The sequence below is a fragment of the Brienomyrus brachyistius genome, unplaced genomic scaffold (genome assembly GCF_023856365.1).
Source record: "Brienomyrus brachyistius isolate T26 unplaced genomic scaffold, BBRACH_0.4 scaffold85, whole genome shotgun sequence".
Taxonomy (NCBI): domain Eukaryota; kingdom Metazoa; phylum Chordata; class Actinopteri; order Osteoglossiformes; family Mormyridae; genus Brienomyrus; species Brienomyrus brachyistius.
The window spans coordinates 502,718-521,544 of record NW_026042360.1 but is presented as its reverse complement, the minus strand read 5'-3'; the positions used below and the strand labels follow the sequence as shown (position 1 = coordinate 521,544).

Below are 18,827 nucleotides of genomic sequence, written 5' to 3'. Positions count from 1 at the left end.
ACTTTCTGGGAATCGGATAGTAAAACGGGTACATTATAGACTAACTCCTAGGTTTACAAGGTAACTAGAACTGTATTCTTTTTTGAGTGGAGTTGGAACGATCCGGCACGCCTGGAAGATTACATAAAGCTGACTATGGAGAAAGTGCCATTTTTGCTGTCAGGAGAACCAGCGGCCTCCCCCCTCCCCCAGCTGCGCAGATAAATGTCGGTGTATGTATATATATATATAATACTTAAATAACGCAGGACCGTTTAATGCAGCGTCCGCACAAAACCACTTTTACCCCCGCACGGGGCCACCGGGCAGCGGTTTTTTTTTTTCTGGGACTTTTTCCTGCAAAGTAAGTTGGCACGAATGTTGGGGCTGGACACTTGTTGGTTTGAGGGTTGCGTGTATGACGGCTGAAAAGCAAGCAACGATTGGTATCGGCGCCTGGAGCCGAGGCTCGGGTTTAAGTTACATTATAGCCCCGGCCGGCAGTTATCGGCAGGCGACGGTCTTGACGCATCCAGAAAACGCGTCAAGAACAAAATGTTGCCAGCGCAATAAAAGCGTCTTAGTTTCCTGCCCTGTTCTTTTGCCAATGAGCCTCAAACGAATGCCGATTCCTGATCTAGCTGGGAACACCCTCGGCGCAGAGAGCCGCCGGTAGTGGGCGGTGCTGCTCCCGCTGCCCGTACCTGTCAGTATGGCACCAACTTCAGCACGAACCCAACAACGCTCACTTTACCACTGGCGATTATGGAGAGTTCTGGAAAACTGGTGATTCTTATGGCTGTATTCTTGACAGCTCGGCTGCTTTTTTTATGAATCAGGTAAGAGGGTTTCAGTCCTGCTTTTTAGTGTAGCCGGCGCCCTCCATTCGCCGTGAGCAGCTTCTTTTATACATGTATGCGCACTGCATGACACCATATAATCCGTACTTCACTGCATGTGTGTTACAGTATTTGATTTGCATTGCATGGTGCATGTCTTCGCTCGCACCGTGGCAGTTAGTACCGCATGATTGCCCACTTTTCTTAAATCCTCTACTTTTCCTACGACGTTTGCGGTCAGTGATTTTAGCGTAATGAAGGCGTCCGCTTGCGGCTCGTTGATGGTGGGTGGAGGCTGTTCCGGTGTGGGTAACTAAGTAACTAGTTAGCGGAGTAAGGCGATCCGCGTGTAGGGACAGCCATGCGAATTCCATAAGGCCACACCCTGTTTAATGCGATCTACCCGAAGCACCCCCTTTCCTTTTTTTCAAGAAGTTTCTCGTTTCCGTTTCTGTTTTTTTTTTTTTGGTCTTTACTAAAATGTTTCCTTAAAAACCCTTGTAAAATACAAACGACGATGAAACGATTGTAACGATAACCCGCCGGACCTATCCCGGAGGACCCGCTGTTAGCCTTTCAATGTCGCTCCTGCAGATCAAGGTAAATGGGTTTTCGTTTCGTGGCCCTCTGCACTCCCTAAGTACTCTTCCAGAGCCGAAGAAATACACGTTCGCAGATCGGGGGTCTTATACTGTCGTTCCTCCGTCACAGATGCGCAGATATTGCGTGTTGAAGTGACGTTACATATACGTATGCATCGTGACGAAGTGACGGGTTTATGAAGCGATGTGGCATCTGATTAGTCTTTCATATAGTCACTCTGCCGGGGAAGGGCTGTTAATGAATGCTCACTGCATTAGGATAGCTATGCTGCAAAATCCGCTCCTGTTTCACTTGTATATGACCCCTAGAAACTGCAGCTTGAATTTTTTTGTATCTCTATTGGGAATGGTGATTATCTGAGTTTAACCCAATGGCTGCAGTCCCCACTGCAGGCTCCTAATCACACAACTTTAATGGAAGTATCTCGCCTCTTGCCTTGTTTTAACCCCACTGACTTGCTGAGGCTGAACAGCTGCATGTTTAGAAATGGTTGCTGTCTTGTAAGATTTTGCCCGACTGTTCCTGCCGATGAACTGCTGAGTTAAACTGCACGTCTGGAGGCTAATTCACTGTGGATTACAGCCTGGAACTGAGAGGATTATCTTCCAGCTTTGCGGGCTGTTGGGGTTGGGTCAGCACTGGCCGGCCTGTGCGGCGCCATGTTTGTCTGTGACATTGTGGAGCCCTGCAGGGCTGGGTGTCTGACCTGTGGTTCAGGATGTGCTTTCCTGTCTGACTGCTGCCAGAGCCCTTGCAGTCACCCAGAAGCTGGCTGCCCGTCCGGCTGCCGCTTCGGTCCGGCAGTGATCTTGCCAGGCTTGTAATGAGATCACTTTGACCTGATAGATCCCAATGAAAAGCTGCGTAATGTGGCCCAGTTAAACCCAAATCGGGGGGTGGGGTGGGGGGATTGAATCTCTAGTCCCTGGCCGTTTTGTTTCAGCTCCTGTACTGTAAAGATGTTACCGTGTTCGTTGAGACCCTACTGTTACGCATCTCGTCCCTCTGCTGGTGTGGAAGATGGCGATTTGCTTTGTGTGACATCGTTCCTGGCAAATTTTTGTTTGGCATTTTCCCGACTGGCTGTACTTTCGTGTCGCCGAACGGCAGACCTTCGGTAATGGGAGGTGTCCGTCTGGTGGAAACGTGGTACTCCAGTGCTACTGGATCTGACGTTGTGACTGGGTCACTGTGCAGGTGGAATTGGCTCCAAAATGTTAATTGAGTTTTAAAAATGAAGTGCATTTACGGTTTTTCCTGGCTGATTTCTGGCCGGGGTGACGCTGCTAAGCTGTTTTAATTTTTAAAATATAAACGCCTATCACTGTCACACCAGTTTTTTTGGTGAGCAGGTTATTGAAATGCTCTTCTCATTTTATGGTGGTTGTAGACAAGATGACGGGGAAGGGGAGCAGATAGGTGCTAAAAGCTAAATATTTGAAGTGCCCTGGATACTCGCCTGTCCTGTGGGCCTAATTATTGGGTCGTGTCCTTGTGTTGAATTGGCCCTGGGGGAGTGAGGCCTTGCTGTTATCTCTGCATGGCTGGAGAGATTAATGTCATCGTCACTGGGCCCCGTCAGTGAGAGGCGTGCCTCGTCACACTCTTCAGGGCGGCGTCGGTGTTGGTATGCCGGGGAGTTCCCATGAGGCCGAGTCCCAGGTTAACGCCGGTTCTGGGGACGAGCCCGGCTCCGTTTATGTGGCAATATGGCCGCATGCATGTGCGGTGAAATGCCACGGCCTTGAGCGTCAGTCGCAGATTCTAGACTGGGGGGAAAAAAAAAATACTGACTTCTGTGGTTGAACTAGCCTCCGCCCCTCCCTCCATCTTGGTTTTCGCTGCCCCCTTAACTCCTCCCCCTTTGCTGCTGACCCGCGGTGTTCTAACGGCTAGCTCCTCGCTGTGGTTCACTTAATTAACCCGTTTTCGAAAGTCTGAGATGGTGCTGTCCATGTCTGGCCTTGGCTTGCGGTTCCGCGAGGCTTTCTGTAAGCGCGCACACGCATGCGCACATGCACCCCTGTGTGGTCCCAGCTTACGGGGAAATAGATGCGGGCTATAACAGCTCTTCCAGATGGGTCTGTCCCCCGCACTGACGAATCTTGACTTTTACAGTGTGCGATCTCCGGTGTTGTCCCCCCCCCCCCCAGCCGCTTAGGACCTTGAGAATGACTGCACGCTCATTTCTGGGGTGACCGTTCCCCCCCAGGTCTCGTGGGTCTGTGATTAAGCGGGTCACAGCCCTTACTGGTGTATGTGTACCCAGTTAGAGCATGCGTGAGCCTGCATACTCCCTGGAAACTGCACCTCCCCTCTCCCCTTCTGCACCTGCCTGAATGAAGCCCCCCCCCCATGTCCAGCGTTTGCCTCCCCCAGTGCTGGGAGGCAGCCCTGGCATGCACAGTGCTTTTCTAGAGGAGGTGGGGGCCCAGTTCAGAGGGAATGGAGGCCCACAGCAGACCGGTTGGAATTTGTACCATATGTACCAGACATTTACGGAATGCGGCGAAGGTGCCGGGAGGCAGAGGAAAGGGATTGTGGCCCTATTCCCAGAGGATCCCGGTTAAGCAGCCCGGGAGGCAGCGGTGGGTCTGGAGGGGGGCGTCCCGATCTGGTTCTGGTGCAGTCTTGATCTCCACCCTACCCCAAACCCCCCCAGTCCACTGGCGGTGCTGGGATGGGTACATCTGCTGTTATTATACAGACACATACTTAAAGTGGTGGTGGTGGTGGTGGGTGGGGGGGGTTTCACATCTGGCTCTCAGCTGCATACTGTGTGAGAATCCCTCAGCCTTGGGGGGGGGGGGGGGCATAGTGTCTGAAACCCTGGAATCTGTAGCCACAAGCAAATGCAGCTTGATTGCTTCTGGAGTCGCTAAGTGTGTAGGGTGGGGGGGGTCTTTTGAATAATTTGTGTAGCAGCCTGTATGATATAACCCCCCCAATGTGGATGTGGGTTCGAACACCTGAGTGCGCGTAACGCTGTCTTGGAGTTGCTGTGCAGTTGGCACAGTCACACCTGACCGTCCCTGTGGGGGGTGGTGGATGTCGGGGGGGGGGGGGGGGGGCAGCCTTTATAAATAATAATAATAAGGGGAGACCTACAGCATGTTCCCTGTGGCAGGTCGTGCCAGATGGTGTCCTGGAGATGGCCTGCTCTCTAACATGAGGAGTTCACGACCCAGAAGGTGGTCTCAGTCTCTCTGGCATTATGGGGGAGGGGGGGTTTAATCCCACAGGTACAGGGACCCCCCCCCCCCCCATGTCGTCTTGTGCTTCCACCCCGTTTGCTTGGAGCTGCAGCCCTGCAATTTTGTCTTGTCCCCTTTTTTTTCCCGGGTCACTCAGTTCTGCTTCCTGCACCACATCTGCATTCCGCCGCAGTACAGCTGTGTGTGTGTGTGGTGTGTGTGTGTGTGTGTGTGTGTCTGTCTGCATACCGCTGCCCTCTCTCCCCATGGTGGGGGTGTGTGTGTGTCTCTCTCCTCTCCCTCTCTCCCGCCCCCCCCCTCTCGGTCTCCGGTCACTGAGTTCACGCTTGTCCATGCACAAGGCTGTTCTGCCTCTCCGTGTTTCAGTTACTTTCCAGTCCCTCAAACGGCCCGGAGTGGATTTATGGAGGGGGGGGAGGATTTCTCCCCCTCCCAGCCCCCGGGATGTTGGGAATGGCTCGGATATTCGCTGCGGACGATCAGAATTCCTGAGATGACTCCGCTGCTTCCGCGCTGTGCCCTGCGGCCCTTTCCATTGTATAACGGGCCTGGAATTTCCTTATTCTATCAAACTGTTTTGTTTGCATGCGGCTGTTTGAACGCTGCTGGAGGAATTTCAGTCAGGCCGGCAGCGGAGACAGGGCCCACGGGGCCGAGGACGGGTGTGTGTGTGTGTGTGTGTGTGTGTGTGTGTGTGTGTGTGTGTGTGTGTGTGTGTGTGTGTGTCAGTCGTCGTGGCAGGGAGCTACAGGGCGGCATGAAGCACGCACGCACACACACACACAGACACACACACACACACACACAGACACTCGCGTGTGCATGCGGGCTCGGTCATGGTGATGGCAGAAGGGTGGCAGGAGATCATAAATCACTGCTTCAAAGGCGTCACACCCGCCCCCCCCCCCCCCCCCCCCCGATACACTGTGAAAACTTCCTCCCTTTTTTTTTTTTATCGTCTTAACATCGTGCCGTGAAATGCTGGGAAAGGGGTCTGGTTTGTGTTTGGCCTGTGCGTGGGGTTCCCGTCTTTGAAGCCCCCCCCCCCCCCACCGAAACGGCACCCTGAACTATCAGGTTGTGGGTTTATGGCTGTCCAGGAAGAGCCGCTTACATCATTGCCCCTGGTGGGGGGGGTGGGGCTGCCCTGTGCCACGTGACAGGATGCCTCGCTGACGTCCGTCCTCCGGATGAGAACCAGCTCCCCATCCTGTTCGCTCCCCTGATCGTCACCTGCCACCTTTGGCTGACGCAGGGCTCTGCTTCTATGACGCCGGTGCCGCGTCTGGCCTCCTTCGTCTTATCTGATGAAGGCCTGAGTCACATGGGATGGTCGGTATAGCGGTTTAGCCAACTCTCTGCCTTTAAGGGCCCAGTGAAGTTGCCCTCAGCCACTCTGCCTCCTGCACTCAGTTTGGGGAAGCTTAGCCCCTTCTCCCTTCCGATTGGCTGGTTCTCAGAGGAGGGTCCCGTAAAAGGTGCTGCCTTGTCTGGCTGCGCCCCCTGCATTCTGAGAGGGTCTTGCTTTGGCTCCGCCCACCCTCTTCTATTCCTGATTGCTTTTAAAGATGGGGGGCTTGTACTGAACTTCCATCTTACTGGTTTCCTCCCATGTAATGGAGCTCCTTCCTCCCTTAATAGAAATGGACCCTCCTGTCCTTCTCCACTCCGCAGCAGTTTTGCAGCCTTCAGGGCCGGCTTGCTGCAGTCTGGTGGGAATGCCTCAGATCACTCAGATCACAGGAACATGGTGGGGGCTGGGGTGTGGTGGGGGGGGTGGGGTGTGGTCACTGCATCTTTTGTCTCTCTCTCTCTGCATTTCTGGCCCCCAGTTTGTGGTAGTTTCCCCTCTGAGGATGTTCATCTATAACAAACGCAGTGAATCTCCCCCCCCCCCCCCCCTATTCGTCACATGGTTACGATGCCACCTGTCTTCTGCAGGGGTTGTCCTCACGGGCCACTTGCGTATGGTCCTAGGGCTCGTCATCGCCCCGGTAACTGCATCCATGGCAGTGGATAACTGTGTGTGTGTGTGGGGGGGGGGGGCGCTGATGTATGAAAGTGCCGGAGACAAGGAGCCGCGGTGATTAATGGCTTAATTTGCGGAGTGAGTGCAGCTCTGGGGGGCAGGATGGGGACGACGGGGTGTGAGCCACTGCGCTGGGGGGAGCAGGCGGGGCTCGTCAGATTGGGGGTGCTGAGTTGGCCGCCCCACCCTGTCGCTGCTCTCTGCTGTAATTGATCTGGGAAGCATCTACTGGTGATGAATCCTCCCCCTGGAACACAGCGTCCTGTATGATGGATGCTTATGGGGGGGCTCACGGCAGTGCCAGGAGGGAATGTTTAGGCTAAAAATGAGCCGCCTGTGTGGTTGGCGATTCTGGGGGTGCATTGCTCCACCCTGCAGCCTGGATAAAATGCTTCAGTCACTGTGGGGGACCGGGGGGGTTAATTTTAAATAAATGATTGTGCTGAGTGGAGTGTCTCTCTTTCCCAGTACACCCCATGTTTCCACAGCCTCTCCCAGCTGGGGCTGGCCGGACCGTGACAAGGCTGCAGTGTGAGGCCTGCCTGGCCCAGAAGCCCCTCCCACAGGGCGGCCAACTTGTAGGCCGCTGTTCGGTACGTGGCTTGTTCCGGAATCCGGGCGGTGCTGGGAGGTGCCCGTCACGGTTGGGTGAGGCTTTTGGGAGCTTCTGGCGCTGCGACATACCGCCTCCACCCCCCCCATGGCTGGGCACCCCTCTCATGGGTTTCATCATGAAAATGGCCCCCATTTCTCTCGTATTGCTTCTCTGGTCTCTGGGGCGATGCGTGAGCCTCCCTGCCACCACTGCCCTCCCCGGATGCGAGCGAGGCTCCCTCTCTCTTCTAAATGCTCCTTCTGTTCTCTCTCTCTCCATCAGGTCCTGCGCAGCCGGTGAGTGGGAGGCGCAGACGGGCGTGTGTGTGGCGCTGTGCGCGCGTGTGCCTGCATGTACACGCGTCTTGGCCGAGTCGCGGCAGTTCTTCACTGGCGAGCTTTATGTCCATGTATAACTGCTAAAGCTGCCCGCTGAAGAACTGTTGTGATTGGCTCCTCCCTGCGCCTGTCAAGAGGAGGGGGCCTGCCAGCGAGGATTATTGTGGTTGGGGATAGCGGCTTCCCTGGAAAGGGGTCCCACTCTCATCCTATCCTTGGGGTAAAAGTGCGCCCCTTAATGGTGGGAGTCCAGTCAGTCTCTCAGAGGAACTTGATTTGGGACATTTGGTCATTCTCTCTAGCCTGACCTGCTGATATTCTCTTGTCTTTCCAAACAGTGCCAATAAACTCTACATTTACGTCCCCTGCTGGTCTGCTGCCTCCTTTCTTTCAATGTTCTAAATGAGGTTTTTAGGTTGCTCGGTTCTGAGCGTCGAGCTTGCGGGTAACGCTCCCAGTGCTGCATCATGATTGAGTGATGGCAGTGGAGAATGTTCTCGTGTCTTGATTTGCCCTGATTGGCTGTAGGGCGCTTGAATGGGTTAGGATTAGTGTGGCTGCTTCTGGGAATCTGAGAAGGCTTACCTGTGGTTTCTGGCAGGTTTGTGGTTGTGGGCGAGATCGCGCGCTGGTGTAGCCATGCTCAGTCTTTATGTAGCTCTGTAGTATGGCCTGTGCCCCCCACCCCCTGTGTCAGTCGGATGAGGAGGGGGGAGTCTGGGGTACTTCTTAGGAGAGCCACACTGTTCCCTACAGCAAGGTACTGTATCGCTTTAATATAGCAACTATAGAAACGGCATGAAAGCGTCAGTTTGGGTGTTAGATAATGGGAGCTGGTTTCATTTTTTTCATTTTTTTTTGGGGGGGGGGGGGGGGGGTCCTTGATGCTTGTTTGGGTTGGTGCATTCAGAAGGGGGGGATACATAGTCTTCATCAGCTGGAGGTGATAATCACTGGCCCCCAGGGTTCAAAGACGAAGTGTCTGGTTGCTTGCTTTTGCGGTTGGAAAGATCCCTGGTTAGTCTGCTGAAATTGGAGTGGGGGGGGGGGGGGGTGGAATGTGGGCAGGTTTGGGTTCCTCTAGTGCCCACCGCAGATGGTTCAGGGAACGGTTTTGCTTGCTGGGAGCCTCCTGTGTTTCCGATACCCCAGAGACCCAGCAGATGCTGTCCTGGTGCCTGGCCGCTGATGCCCCATCAGTCTCTCGTGGGGGGGGGGGCACCTGGGCCTTGCCGCCTGACCACCGAAGGGCTAAAAACTGGGAAGATTCTTTCTGGGAAGGGCGGTGTGTTCCTTTAAAGGTTTAAGGTACAATGACCTCAAGGAAGACCCCCCCCCCCACTTTGGTGTGAGGGGAATGGTGCTGCCCAGGATAATGTCTGCATGGAGGAAAACTGCAGAGCTGCTTTACCTGCCCCCTTAAACTTCTGACAGATTTAACATGGCTATTCTTTCATAGTTCATTGTTTCACTGTCAGAATTTAGGGTTAGTCCTCATGGGGGCAGCTGCAGGGCCCTGATCTGCGGACCCTGACACGAGATCCCTGCTCCCTGCTCTTGCTGAAACGTACTGCAACTCGACCCTTTGGCTGCTGCCCCCCCAGCCTGTCTGCTCCCGCTCAGGCCAATGCTCATCAGCACCGACAGTCCGTGACTCTTCTGCTGATGGAGTCCTGCCTGCAGTGCTGACTCTGATGTTGGGGGCCGCTGCCCAGGTGCAGGATGTGTACACATCGCCGCCGTGAGCTCGCAGATGGCCGTCCAGGTGAGTCCACATCACTCATGTCGTCTGGGTATCTGTGACCCGGCCCGATTGCCTGAAGCCAGGTCAAAATCATGCCCCCCCTCCTGCAGTGTTATGAAGTCGGGGCTGAATGGTAACCTGAATGGTAAGTGACGCACATCTCCACTTCGATTGGTCTGGGTTGGGGGGGCTGATTATGATTCGTTGCTATTGGGCCCAAGGTCTCTAGCGCCGCCTGCAGGCACTCTGTGGGGAGACACCCTCTCGTTTCTGCCCCTTCCCGCCTACCCAGCTGCCTCTTTGTTAGCGGAGTGTCATGCTGAATGACTCCCTGCCGGATAGCGGCTAAGTGCTGAGCCTGGGAGAGCCTGGCTGTCGCACACTGCAGCGTGTAGCTTACTGCCTGGGAAAAGGATTCAGCTTTATGACTCTCAGGTGGGGAGAGCCGCATGGCTACATGTGGGAGGGCTCAGGGTTGTTTGATTTTCCAGTTCATGCTCGTGTGCATATCAGGCCTTTGTGGGGGAGGGGGGGCGTTTGCACTACTGGGGTGCCCCCAGGGCATGTGATGCCTATGACTGGGGGGGGGGGGCAAGCAGGCGTACGACTGCTCCGCTGCTTGGGGCCACAGTCATGCTGGTCACTGTCCAGGGATCGGTCACTAATCCAGTGCAGCAGCATATGATGATTATTATGGGCTGGATTTGTACCTACGCCTGTCTTGGTTGCAGGATGTTTAGGAAGACCTTGAGTAATCAGGAGGCCCCCGGCCGCCCTGGCCCCACCTTCAAGAGGACATCTGAGGTGTGGAGCTCTGGGGGGCAGTTTTGTATTATGGCCTATTAAGTCACCCCCTAATTGTTTTGTCCTCTGTGACCCACGATGCATTGCTACATCCTAGTCCGCCTGGCCGGCCGCCGTGAGCGTATGCGTCAGTCCCCGGCTTCCCCTTTCTGCGTGGACGGCTCTCACTGCAGGGTGTGGCCTGTGGTGCAGCTCGCTTTGTCTCCAGTGCAGGAACGCCCCAGTGCAGGAATGCTCCACTGTAACTTTCCACTGTGGGGGCTGTCATCTCACCTCTGTCTCTCAGTGGTGGCCGAGGAGTGGGAAGTGCCTCAATTCACTGCTGGCCCCTGGGGTGTCGGCGTACTTTGTCAGCTGATGAGTGCAGACCTGCCCGCTCCACCCTCAACGCTGGCGTCCCTATGCGGGCCGCGGCCCACCCTCTCTCGGCTCTGTGCTGCCCTGCGTTTTTTTTTTTTTTGCCGGCCTGGAATATTCTGGGCAGCTGCTCTTCCGGGGTGACTGCTGATGCGTCCGTGAGTGTGGCTGCGTCAGCAGTGTGCCGTGCCTCTGGCCTTTGTACTGCTTGCTATGTGCAGAGGTATGTAACTAAAGGTCGAGGCGGAGCTACAATTTTCCAGCAGGCAGTGTTCTGGCCAGCCATGTCCCTGAGGCCCAGCAGGCAGCACACCGGGTGCCTCGGCATGGGGCCCTAGCATTCATGCTGTCACAGGTGTCACCTCCCCCCTCCCCTCTGCCTCAGGCAAAATGATGTCCAGGCTTTGAACTCACACACATGTGGTGGAACTGCAGCAGCGGGCTCTCCGATGCACTTTAATCCGGGGGATTCCCCCTTGATGGACAGCCTGTCCCGTGTCTCGGGCTCTCGCCGTCTGACTAGAGCTTCCTGCAGTTTAGCCATGCAGCATTCCTGTTCGAATGATCAGAACATAAGCCAGAGGTGTGACTGCAAGCCCAGGCAGCTTGTTGGCGCCGGTCCTGCCCAGCTCCATAGCTCCCCCTGCTGGTCGCAGCCGGTACTGGGTGTTGACACCCTTTCCATAGAATGAAGGCCGTCTTTCTCCTCCAGTGCGAGTGCGATGGAGGTGAGAGTGAGAGCAGGAACGCAGTTGCTGGCCAGGTTTTCGATTCTGGGAAGGCCAAACTCAGTGGAAGTGTGGGAGACGAGCCCAGGCTGGTGCAGGCGAGTGGTAGACAATCCTGTGGGGTGGGGGGGGGGGGGTGGGGGACAGGGCTTAACCATTACACAATACTGAAGCCATAACTGCCGTGCCTCCCACAGCTAAGACTGATTGACCCCTCTGCTATAGGCCATATGCAGAGGCTGTGTGCCGTTCCTCACGATCTGCTTGCGGTGGGTGTCCGAGGGACAGTGACATCATCCTGAGTCACTGCGATATCCCCGCTATCGTGCACAATCGCATCTTGATGTTTATCTGCGGCACCGACCGCTAGCATCTTAGGAATTCATCTCGTGGTCAGAAGGCTGTTGGATCCAGTCCCAGAGGCAGCACGTCCGCTGTTCCCATGTACAGCATTTCACAACTGGCCTGCTGCAGTGACCCAGCAGACATTCGTCTGAGCTCATCGTGTTTTTTTCTACTGTGAGTGGTTTCCTTGAACGCCAGTGCACAGTTTGGTTCTCCAGACAAATGCAGAGCATCATGGGATTGCTGGCAGTCCCCGTCCCTGGTTGCTGAGACAGCAGGTAGATGCTGGGGAGGGGGGGCTGGTGCCATGTCTATATTAATTCAGACTACCAGCTCCCCTTCCTGATTAAGGTAGCCCCCCCTGGTGTGAGCAGAGGTAACTAAAGGTCAGGGAGGGAGTCCCAGGTCCCAGCAGTAGTGTTCTGGCCGCCCGTGTACCTCAAGCCCAGAGGGCGGCCTCAGATCTGGGCCAGGGAGCTGGAGCCTCTCGGACGCCCTGTGTGCGGCGCTAGAATGGCACGGCAGGAGCGGCTGCTTCGAGTCACACCGCCATATGACGGACGGGGCTGCTTTTTTCATATGGGCTCCACACCGGCCCGGCAGGCCGTCACTGCCCCACTTTGTGCTGGGGCGGGGATATGCCCCCCTCTGTATTGTGACGCGCCCCCACACACGTCACCCCTGCGTATCGCAGTCCCCCGCCGATTCTGAAGGCCGTGGTTCTGCGTCTGCTGGTTCCACTGCGGCTCAGTAGAGCTCCTCTCTGTTAAGAATGCGGGAGGTGCCTCTTGGACGCCTCCCGACAGCCTCTCGGCGCAATCGCGTCACCATTCTCCCTCAGGGTCGGCGGGGGGGGGGGGGGGGGGGGGAAGCAGTGGCGGCGCTTGTGAAATAAGGTTTGCGGGAATGGAGCATGAGAGAGGGTGGAATTAATATGCAGGTACTGGATGTCCTGAGAGCCCTGAGCGGTGTCGGCCAGCCGCGAGGTGAGCATGGGGGGGGCTTTTTTTTATGGATATTTGGGGGGTGTAGGGTGTAGACAGCAGTGGAATCGCGTGGTTGCTGTGTTGACCCTTATGTTCGTGGTGTGTGGGTGGTGCTAATTAAATTCATGAATAAATGGTAGGTCTGTATTCCAGGAAGTGACTCGACCAGAGAATAGCGGGGGGGGAGGGGGTTCAGACACCCACAGGCATGCCCTCCCCCAGCTCCTTAAGGATCGCTTCTCACTCCCCAGTGTCTCCCACATCTCCAGGCGGGGGTGGGGGCGGGGGGGGGGGATGCCTTGCCTGACATGCCTGCTGCACACTAGAAGGCTCCACCTTGGTGACCCACAATCCATTGCTTGGTGAGGGGGAGCCCCTAGGGGATTATGAGCAAATCTCTATTTCTGGAGGCATCCACAGAGCCCCCCCCCCCCCCCAGACTGATGCATTTATTCTGAGTCACCCTGGAAAAAGTACGAGGTACAGTCCCCTTGTCGGGTGGCCATGTCCCTCTTACTGGGCCTGGCGAGTCGGGAACACACAAGGTTACGGATGCCGTGCGTCATCTGGGGCAGAGCCACGTCTGCCACAAACGGGAGGCTCTCCGTAGCGCAGGCTGATCCCTTCCCCCCCAGCTGACGGATCTCTAGCATCTGATCCCGATCCCGCATCGTGACGTAACCTTGCCGATTTCTGAGGTAACATCCATTACCCTGGCAACGCAGCCGAATATCTGAAGCAGTATTGCTTCAGCCTTTGGCCCTTGAATGGTGGACCCTCCAAAGCATTGATCCACTGGCCGGCCACTTAAGTCTGTTTAGCACCAGGTATTTACTCATGTCCAATCTTTTAGTGACATTTTGACCCTATTTTTCATTTTCTTAACCCGATTTGAACCCAAAAGAAATTGGAGGTGAACGACATGATGAACATAGACATTGGCAAACGCAAGCGACATATTAAGAAATCTCCACATTGTCATTTATCCACATATATAAATGTCCTGTAAATATCCTGCTACTGATTCAATTACTACCCAACCAAAGAAAATGAGACCCCCACCATACTTGTGATTTTGCATCACTGCCACCAGAGGGCGATGAGTAATCAGCCATGAAGGACCTCGTTCTGGGGTGTCAGGATAATCCAGGCATCTTGACCAGTGTTATGTGAGTAAATCTGACCTTGACCCTGGGTCGGTCCATTGAGCTTTTCTGCTGGCTGGACGCCTACAGCTTGACGTTTTATAAACCAGGATCTGACATCCCTGATATGTTGGACTATATGAACCTGATTTTGGGCTTGTTTCAGTAGTTTTTTAATCGTTTCTAAATTATGCAGAGCATTTTGTCACCTATATCTAATATCTACACTACCAGTCAAACGATTTGTACACACTGGGATTCTCTATATGTGCGTGTTCCTTAACATCGACTAAAAATACACTCAATATTCTTTGCTAACAGGAATTTACAGTTTGTTCACCATTTGAGTACCTTTGTTAGCAAGAAAATGTCATAGCTTTGATTCATCAAAGTAACCTCCTCTGGCAGTTATAACAGCAGAGAAAATTCTAGGCAGTCTTTCTACACGGGACATTAAATACTGCTCTGTTTCATGGGATGAAACAGTTAACTAGTGCATTTAGAATTAAAGGGCAGCCTGGGATCTATGTCATCACCACAAAACCAGCTAATAGGGTGTCAGACACGCACATGTTATAAAAGAAACTTGTTTTATTTGAATTTTGTCTGAATAACAATAAATGAAAACATCTTTGTAACGCTTAAGAATCAGTCAGATGGGGAGGAGCCTGAATGTGTCAGGGTTCGTGGCCCCTCCCCTCCCAAAGCAGGCTGTGACCTGCCGAATCGGCACGGGCCTTTGTGCACCCTGAGCATAAGAACACACTTGTGTGACTTTGGGCGACGGCTTGGTTCCTGTCCCTTCCAGAGGCTTCCCGTGTCCTCCTGTCGATAGATTAACTTGCACAGCTTTTTCTGGGGGTTCTTGACAAGCTTGGGGGTGGGGCCATGATTCCAATCCTATTATCTCAGCCTGCTCGTAATCCCACCAATACCACTAAAGGCTACGCACCCGTCACTGGGGACAGACGCAGCCTGGTGTGGGCATGGAGCAGAGCCTGATGCTTGGCGTGGAGGGTGTGAAGAAGACCATCCTGCACGGGGGATCCTCAGAACTACCTCGATTTGTCACCGGCACAAAGGTAGGACCCCCCCTCTGCACCCCCCTCAGGTGACTGCGACTAATCTCTCGGCAAAATGAGGTTGACTTGAGCAGCTGTTTTTCATTGGAAAATGCTTTTACGAGACACGCTGAATCATTCGGTGCTCGTGGGTCGGGATCTGTTTCATCTCCTACTTCAAAGATAAAAATATCTCTGGAAAATGAGACACGCAAACCGTTGCCTAGACTCAGTGTCACTCTACTTCCCATATGATCATTCTGCTTTTCCTTTACAAAGCCACCACGCTGGCTGTCCCCCCCCCCCCCAAGCTTGGGGTGAGCGGAGAGAAGCGCTTCAATGCACCTGTACCCCTCTTTGCTTAATGGGCAAATGAATCATTTCATCTCACTAAACTGTATGATGTGAAGCTTCGAAACCCACCTTGTCTGTGTGCAGCTCGGCTTGTGGTTGCAGTTATGGTGTAGCAATGGCATGGTAAGTGTTGGGACATTTCTAGGCGCTGGTCACCACATGAATGCCACAGCAGTCCCACGTAAGCAGACGCAGCCCTGAATGGGTGACAGAGGTGCTGTTTTCCATGTTCTAGATTTTGTGCATCTAGAACACGCAAACTGAAATATTATTAATGTAAACACTCAAATAAAAACAAACCTTAACTCTCCCATATTGCATTAGAATACTCAGTTGTTCTAGAGCAAACCGGTCCTCAGGGACACACAGATGGTTCATATTTTTGCTCCCATATTTTTACTTGTCACATGACTTGTCACATGACTTGTCACATGACTTGTCACATGACTTGTCACATGACTTGTCACATGACTTGTCACATGACTTGTCACATGACTTGCAATAATCGTTAAATTAGTACCAGGGTGTTTCACATTATTGTAAGTCACATGACTAGTCACATGACATGCAATAATGTGAAACACCCTCGTAGACTAGTCACATGACATGCAATAATGTGAAACACCCTCGTAGTAATTTAACTATTATTGCATGTCACATGACTAGTCACATGACTAGTCACATGACTAGTCACGTGACATACAATAATGTGAAACACGCTGGTAGACTAGTCACATGACATGCAATAATGTGAAACACCCTTGTAGTAATTTAACTATTATTGCATGTCACATGACATGTCACATGACTTGTCACATGACTTGCAATAATGTGAAACACCCTGGTAGTAATTTAACTATTACTGCATGTCATGTGACTAGTCATGTGACATACAATAATCTGGTAGGTATTTAACTTTCTTGACTTTGGCAAAACAGACATGGAGGAGATGCAGCCAATAAACCCTGCCCCTTTCTCTCGGTCAGGTGACCTTCCACTTCCGCACGCAGCTGTGTGACGACGAGCGCACAGTGCTGGATGACAGTAGGAAGGTGGGAGTGCCCATGGAGATAGTGATGGGGAACATGTTTAAGATGGAGATCTGGGAGACGCTGCTTGGCTCCATGCGGGTCGGGGAGGTGGCCGAGTTCTGGTGCGACGTCATCGTGAGTACCTGATCTGCCCGGAGGGCTCTGGGTGGGTCGTGATTCTCCCTCAGGGTTTATGGAGGACTGGAACCAGCCCACGCCATGGCCAGCAGGGACTCAGATCGAGACCCGCTGAGCTACAGACGAGGCAATGTATCAGTGCAAATGGTTACTCCTTAATCACCTCCCAACTCCCCTCCCATTCTGTGTGCTGTCACAGTCCACAGCTGGGCTGGGCTTCTCCTAGCAGAATATTAATCTGAGGAACTCCAGACTTCCTAATCACCTCCACACTGCGTCACCACATCCCCACCCCCTCAGATTGCAGCCCTTGGGGAACACAGAGCAGGCCTTTGTGTTCACAGATGGTGCTAGAAGATTCTGCTCACCGCTCCGTTTCGCTGTAGTGGAAGATCTGTAACTCCTGCAGGAGGCGCTGTACAGTGCTCCTGTGTGGGTCACCTCCTAGGATTACATAGCTCTTTAGCAATGTGCTTCGAAACCGCTCACCCTCACTCTGTGTACCACGTGTGGATGAACCCCCCCAGCACACAGGACTGTACCCCATAGTGGCTAAGAGCCTGAGACGCATCGCAGAGGGGAAAGATCCTGTGGACTGGCATATCCACACCTGCGGCATGGCCAACGCCTTCGCCTACCACACGCTGGGCTACACCGACCTGGACCAGCTGCAGAAGGAGCCGAAGCCGCTCTGCTTTACGCTGGAGCTGCTGAAGGTGTGTGACCCCTAACCCAGAGAGAGAGACAGACACACATTTATATTCATATCTTTGTGGGGACTCTCCATTCATTTCTATGTGCAAAACCCTAGTCCCAACATGACGACCTGAACCCCAACCCAGCCACAAGCTTAACCATAAGTAACCAGACAAAATACAAGACTTAGAAGACATTTGTAGTTCAGTAATTTCAGTCAAATTGAATTCAACCCCACAGCATCAAAACTGGACTTCCCAACACATGGGTCTGTACCCCATAGTGGTTAAGAGCCTGAGACATTTGGTCCCCACAGTGTAATGTGTAGAACACACACACACACACACACACACACACAGGCTGCTCCTTTTTCCAGTATCTGCATAAACAAAGTCTCTCATCCAGCTGTATCCCAAGCATGGTGCAGCACACAGTTGTAGACCAGACCCCCACCGCAGAGCCCCTGCTGACCCCAAGGCTCCCCCAGGTGGAGCAGCCGAGCGAGTACCAGCGCGAGTCGTGGGCCCTGAGCAATGAGGAACGGCTGAAGGCCGTGCCGCTGCTCCATGGCCAGGGGAACATGCTCTACAAGCAGGGCCGCTACCAGGAGGCCACGCTCAAGTACAAGGAAGCCCTCATTTGTATCAAGAACGTCCAGACCAAGGTACCTACATGCCGGTGGGGGGGCAGGTCAGGCCTCCTCACTGTGACTAAGCTCTTCTCTCCCCCCAGGAAAAAGCATGGGAGGTCCCCTGGCTGAAGCTGGAGAAGATGGCCCACACCCTGACCCTCAACTACTGTCAATGTCTGCTCCGCATGGAGGAGCACTATGAGGTCATCGAGCATACCAGTGACATCATCAGCCAGCACCCAGGTCTCTTCCTCTTTCTGGGCACTGTGCATGATGTCATTAACACTTTTGCACCTGAGTGCAGGTAGCTCTTCTGCTCCCTCATGGTTACTCTGGCAGAATCTTCCAGAAGCTACTACTCCTCCACTTCTAGCTTTTACGTCAGCATTCAGCCGGCGTCCCCCCTCCCACCCCCAGCCCTGAGCTGCAGTGCTCCCGCTTGCCTGCCCGGGTACGAGGCTGCCTCACTGCACACACTGAATAACAACTGTGTTCTGGGTCCTCTGAAGTATTGCACACCAGCAGATTACTGCTCATCTCTTGTTCTCCAGGCTATATCATGTATATAAGACTTCTTGACATGTACATTTGTCTGAAGTGCTTTACAGCGGTGTTTCTCAGTCCAGTCCTCTGGGAGCCCCAGACTGTCCATGTTCTTGCTGCCTCCTACATCCCAAAAACGTGGACTTTCTGGGGGTCCGCGAGGATTGGGTTCAGAAACACAGGATTAAGGTAAGCAGCCCATTTGGCTGAGCCCCCACTACCACCACAATCCCTCCATCCCCGTTCGCAAACCCTGACAGGTCCTCTCTCTCCGCCAGGGGTCACTAAGGCTTACTTCCTGCGTGCCAAGGCTCACACCCAGGTGTGGAACGAGGACCTGGCCAGGAAGGACTTCCAGAAGGTGCTGGACCTGGACCCCGGCATGAAGAAGGCAGTGAAGATGGAGGTGGCGGTGCTGAACATGCGGATGGAGGAGAAGCGGGAGGAAGACAGGCTGAAGTACAGGGGCATGTTCTGAAGCAGGGTGGTGCCGGTCTGGCCCAGTCCAGCTGGGTCGGGCTGCAGGCAGTTCCTCAGCTTAGACCCTACCTATAAGGTTATGAAAGCAGTGGCCTATATTTTACTGTGTAGAACTTCTACATTTCTGCTTGTGTGGATGAGGGACATAGTCTCTGCACGCCTAACCCTATAACTGCAAATAAAACT

General features: G+C 53.7%; 1 protein-coding gene across 2 annotated transcripts; it reads left to right on the top strand.

Annotated features, from left to right (window-relative positions):
• Positions 1-294: 294 nt before the first annotated feature.
• Positions 295-18,827, top strand: aipl1 (aryl hydrocarbon receptor interacting protein-like 1). 2 transcript variants are annotated; one of them, XR_007388527.1, is made up of 7 exons: positions 295-818; positions 14,676-14,789; positions 16,109-16,288; positions 16,819-17,007; positions 17,475-17,651; positions 17,720-18,350; positions 18,440-18,573. XR_007388527.1 is itself a non-coding variant. In XM_049003616.1 (7 exons), exons 1-7 carry the CDS (start codon positions 810-812, stop codon positions 18,637-18,639), a joined length of 1,011 nt encoding a protein of 336 aa, XP_048859573.1. In that variant the 5' UTR covers positions 295-809; the 3' UTR covers positions 18,640-18,827. The 2 variants fall into 2 exon arrangements, 1 of the variants encoding a protein (XP_048859573.1); XM_049003616.1 differs by having other exon boundaries at positions 17,720-17,861; positions 18,440-18,827.

Bases quoted from the DNA above. Each gene is read 5' to 3' on its own strand.
- aipl1 (XM_049003616.1), top strand. The intron at 14,790-16,108 runs GTAGGACCCCCC...TCTCTCGGTCAG, and splicing joins GATTTGTCACCGGCACAAAG to GTGACCTTCCACTTCCGCAC. The intron at 17,008-17,474 runs GTGTGTGACCCC...AGGCTCCCCCAG, and splicing joins TTACGCTGGAGCTGCTGAAG to GTGGAGCAGCCGAGCGAGTA.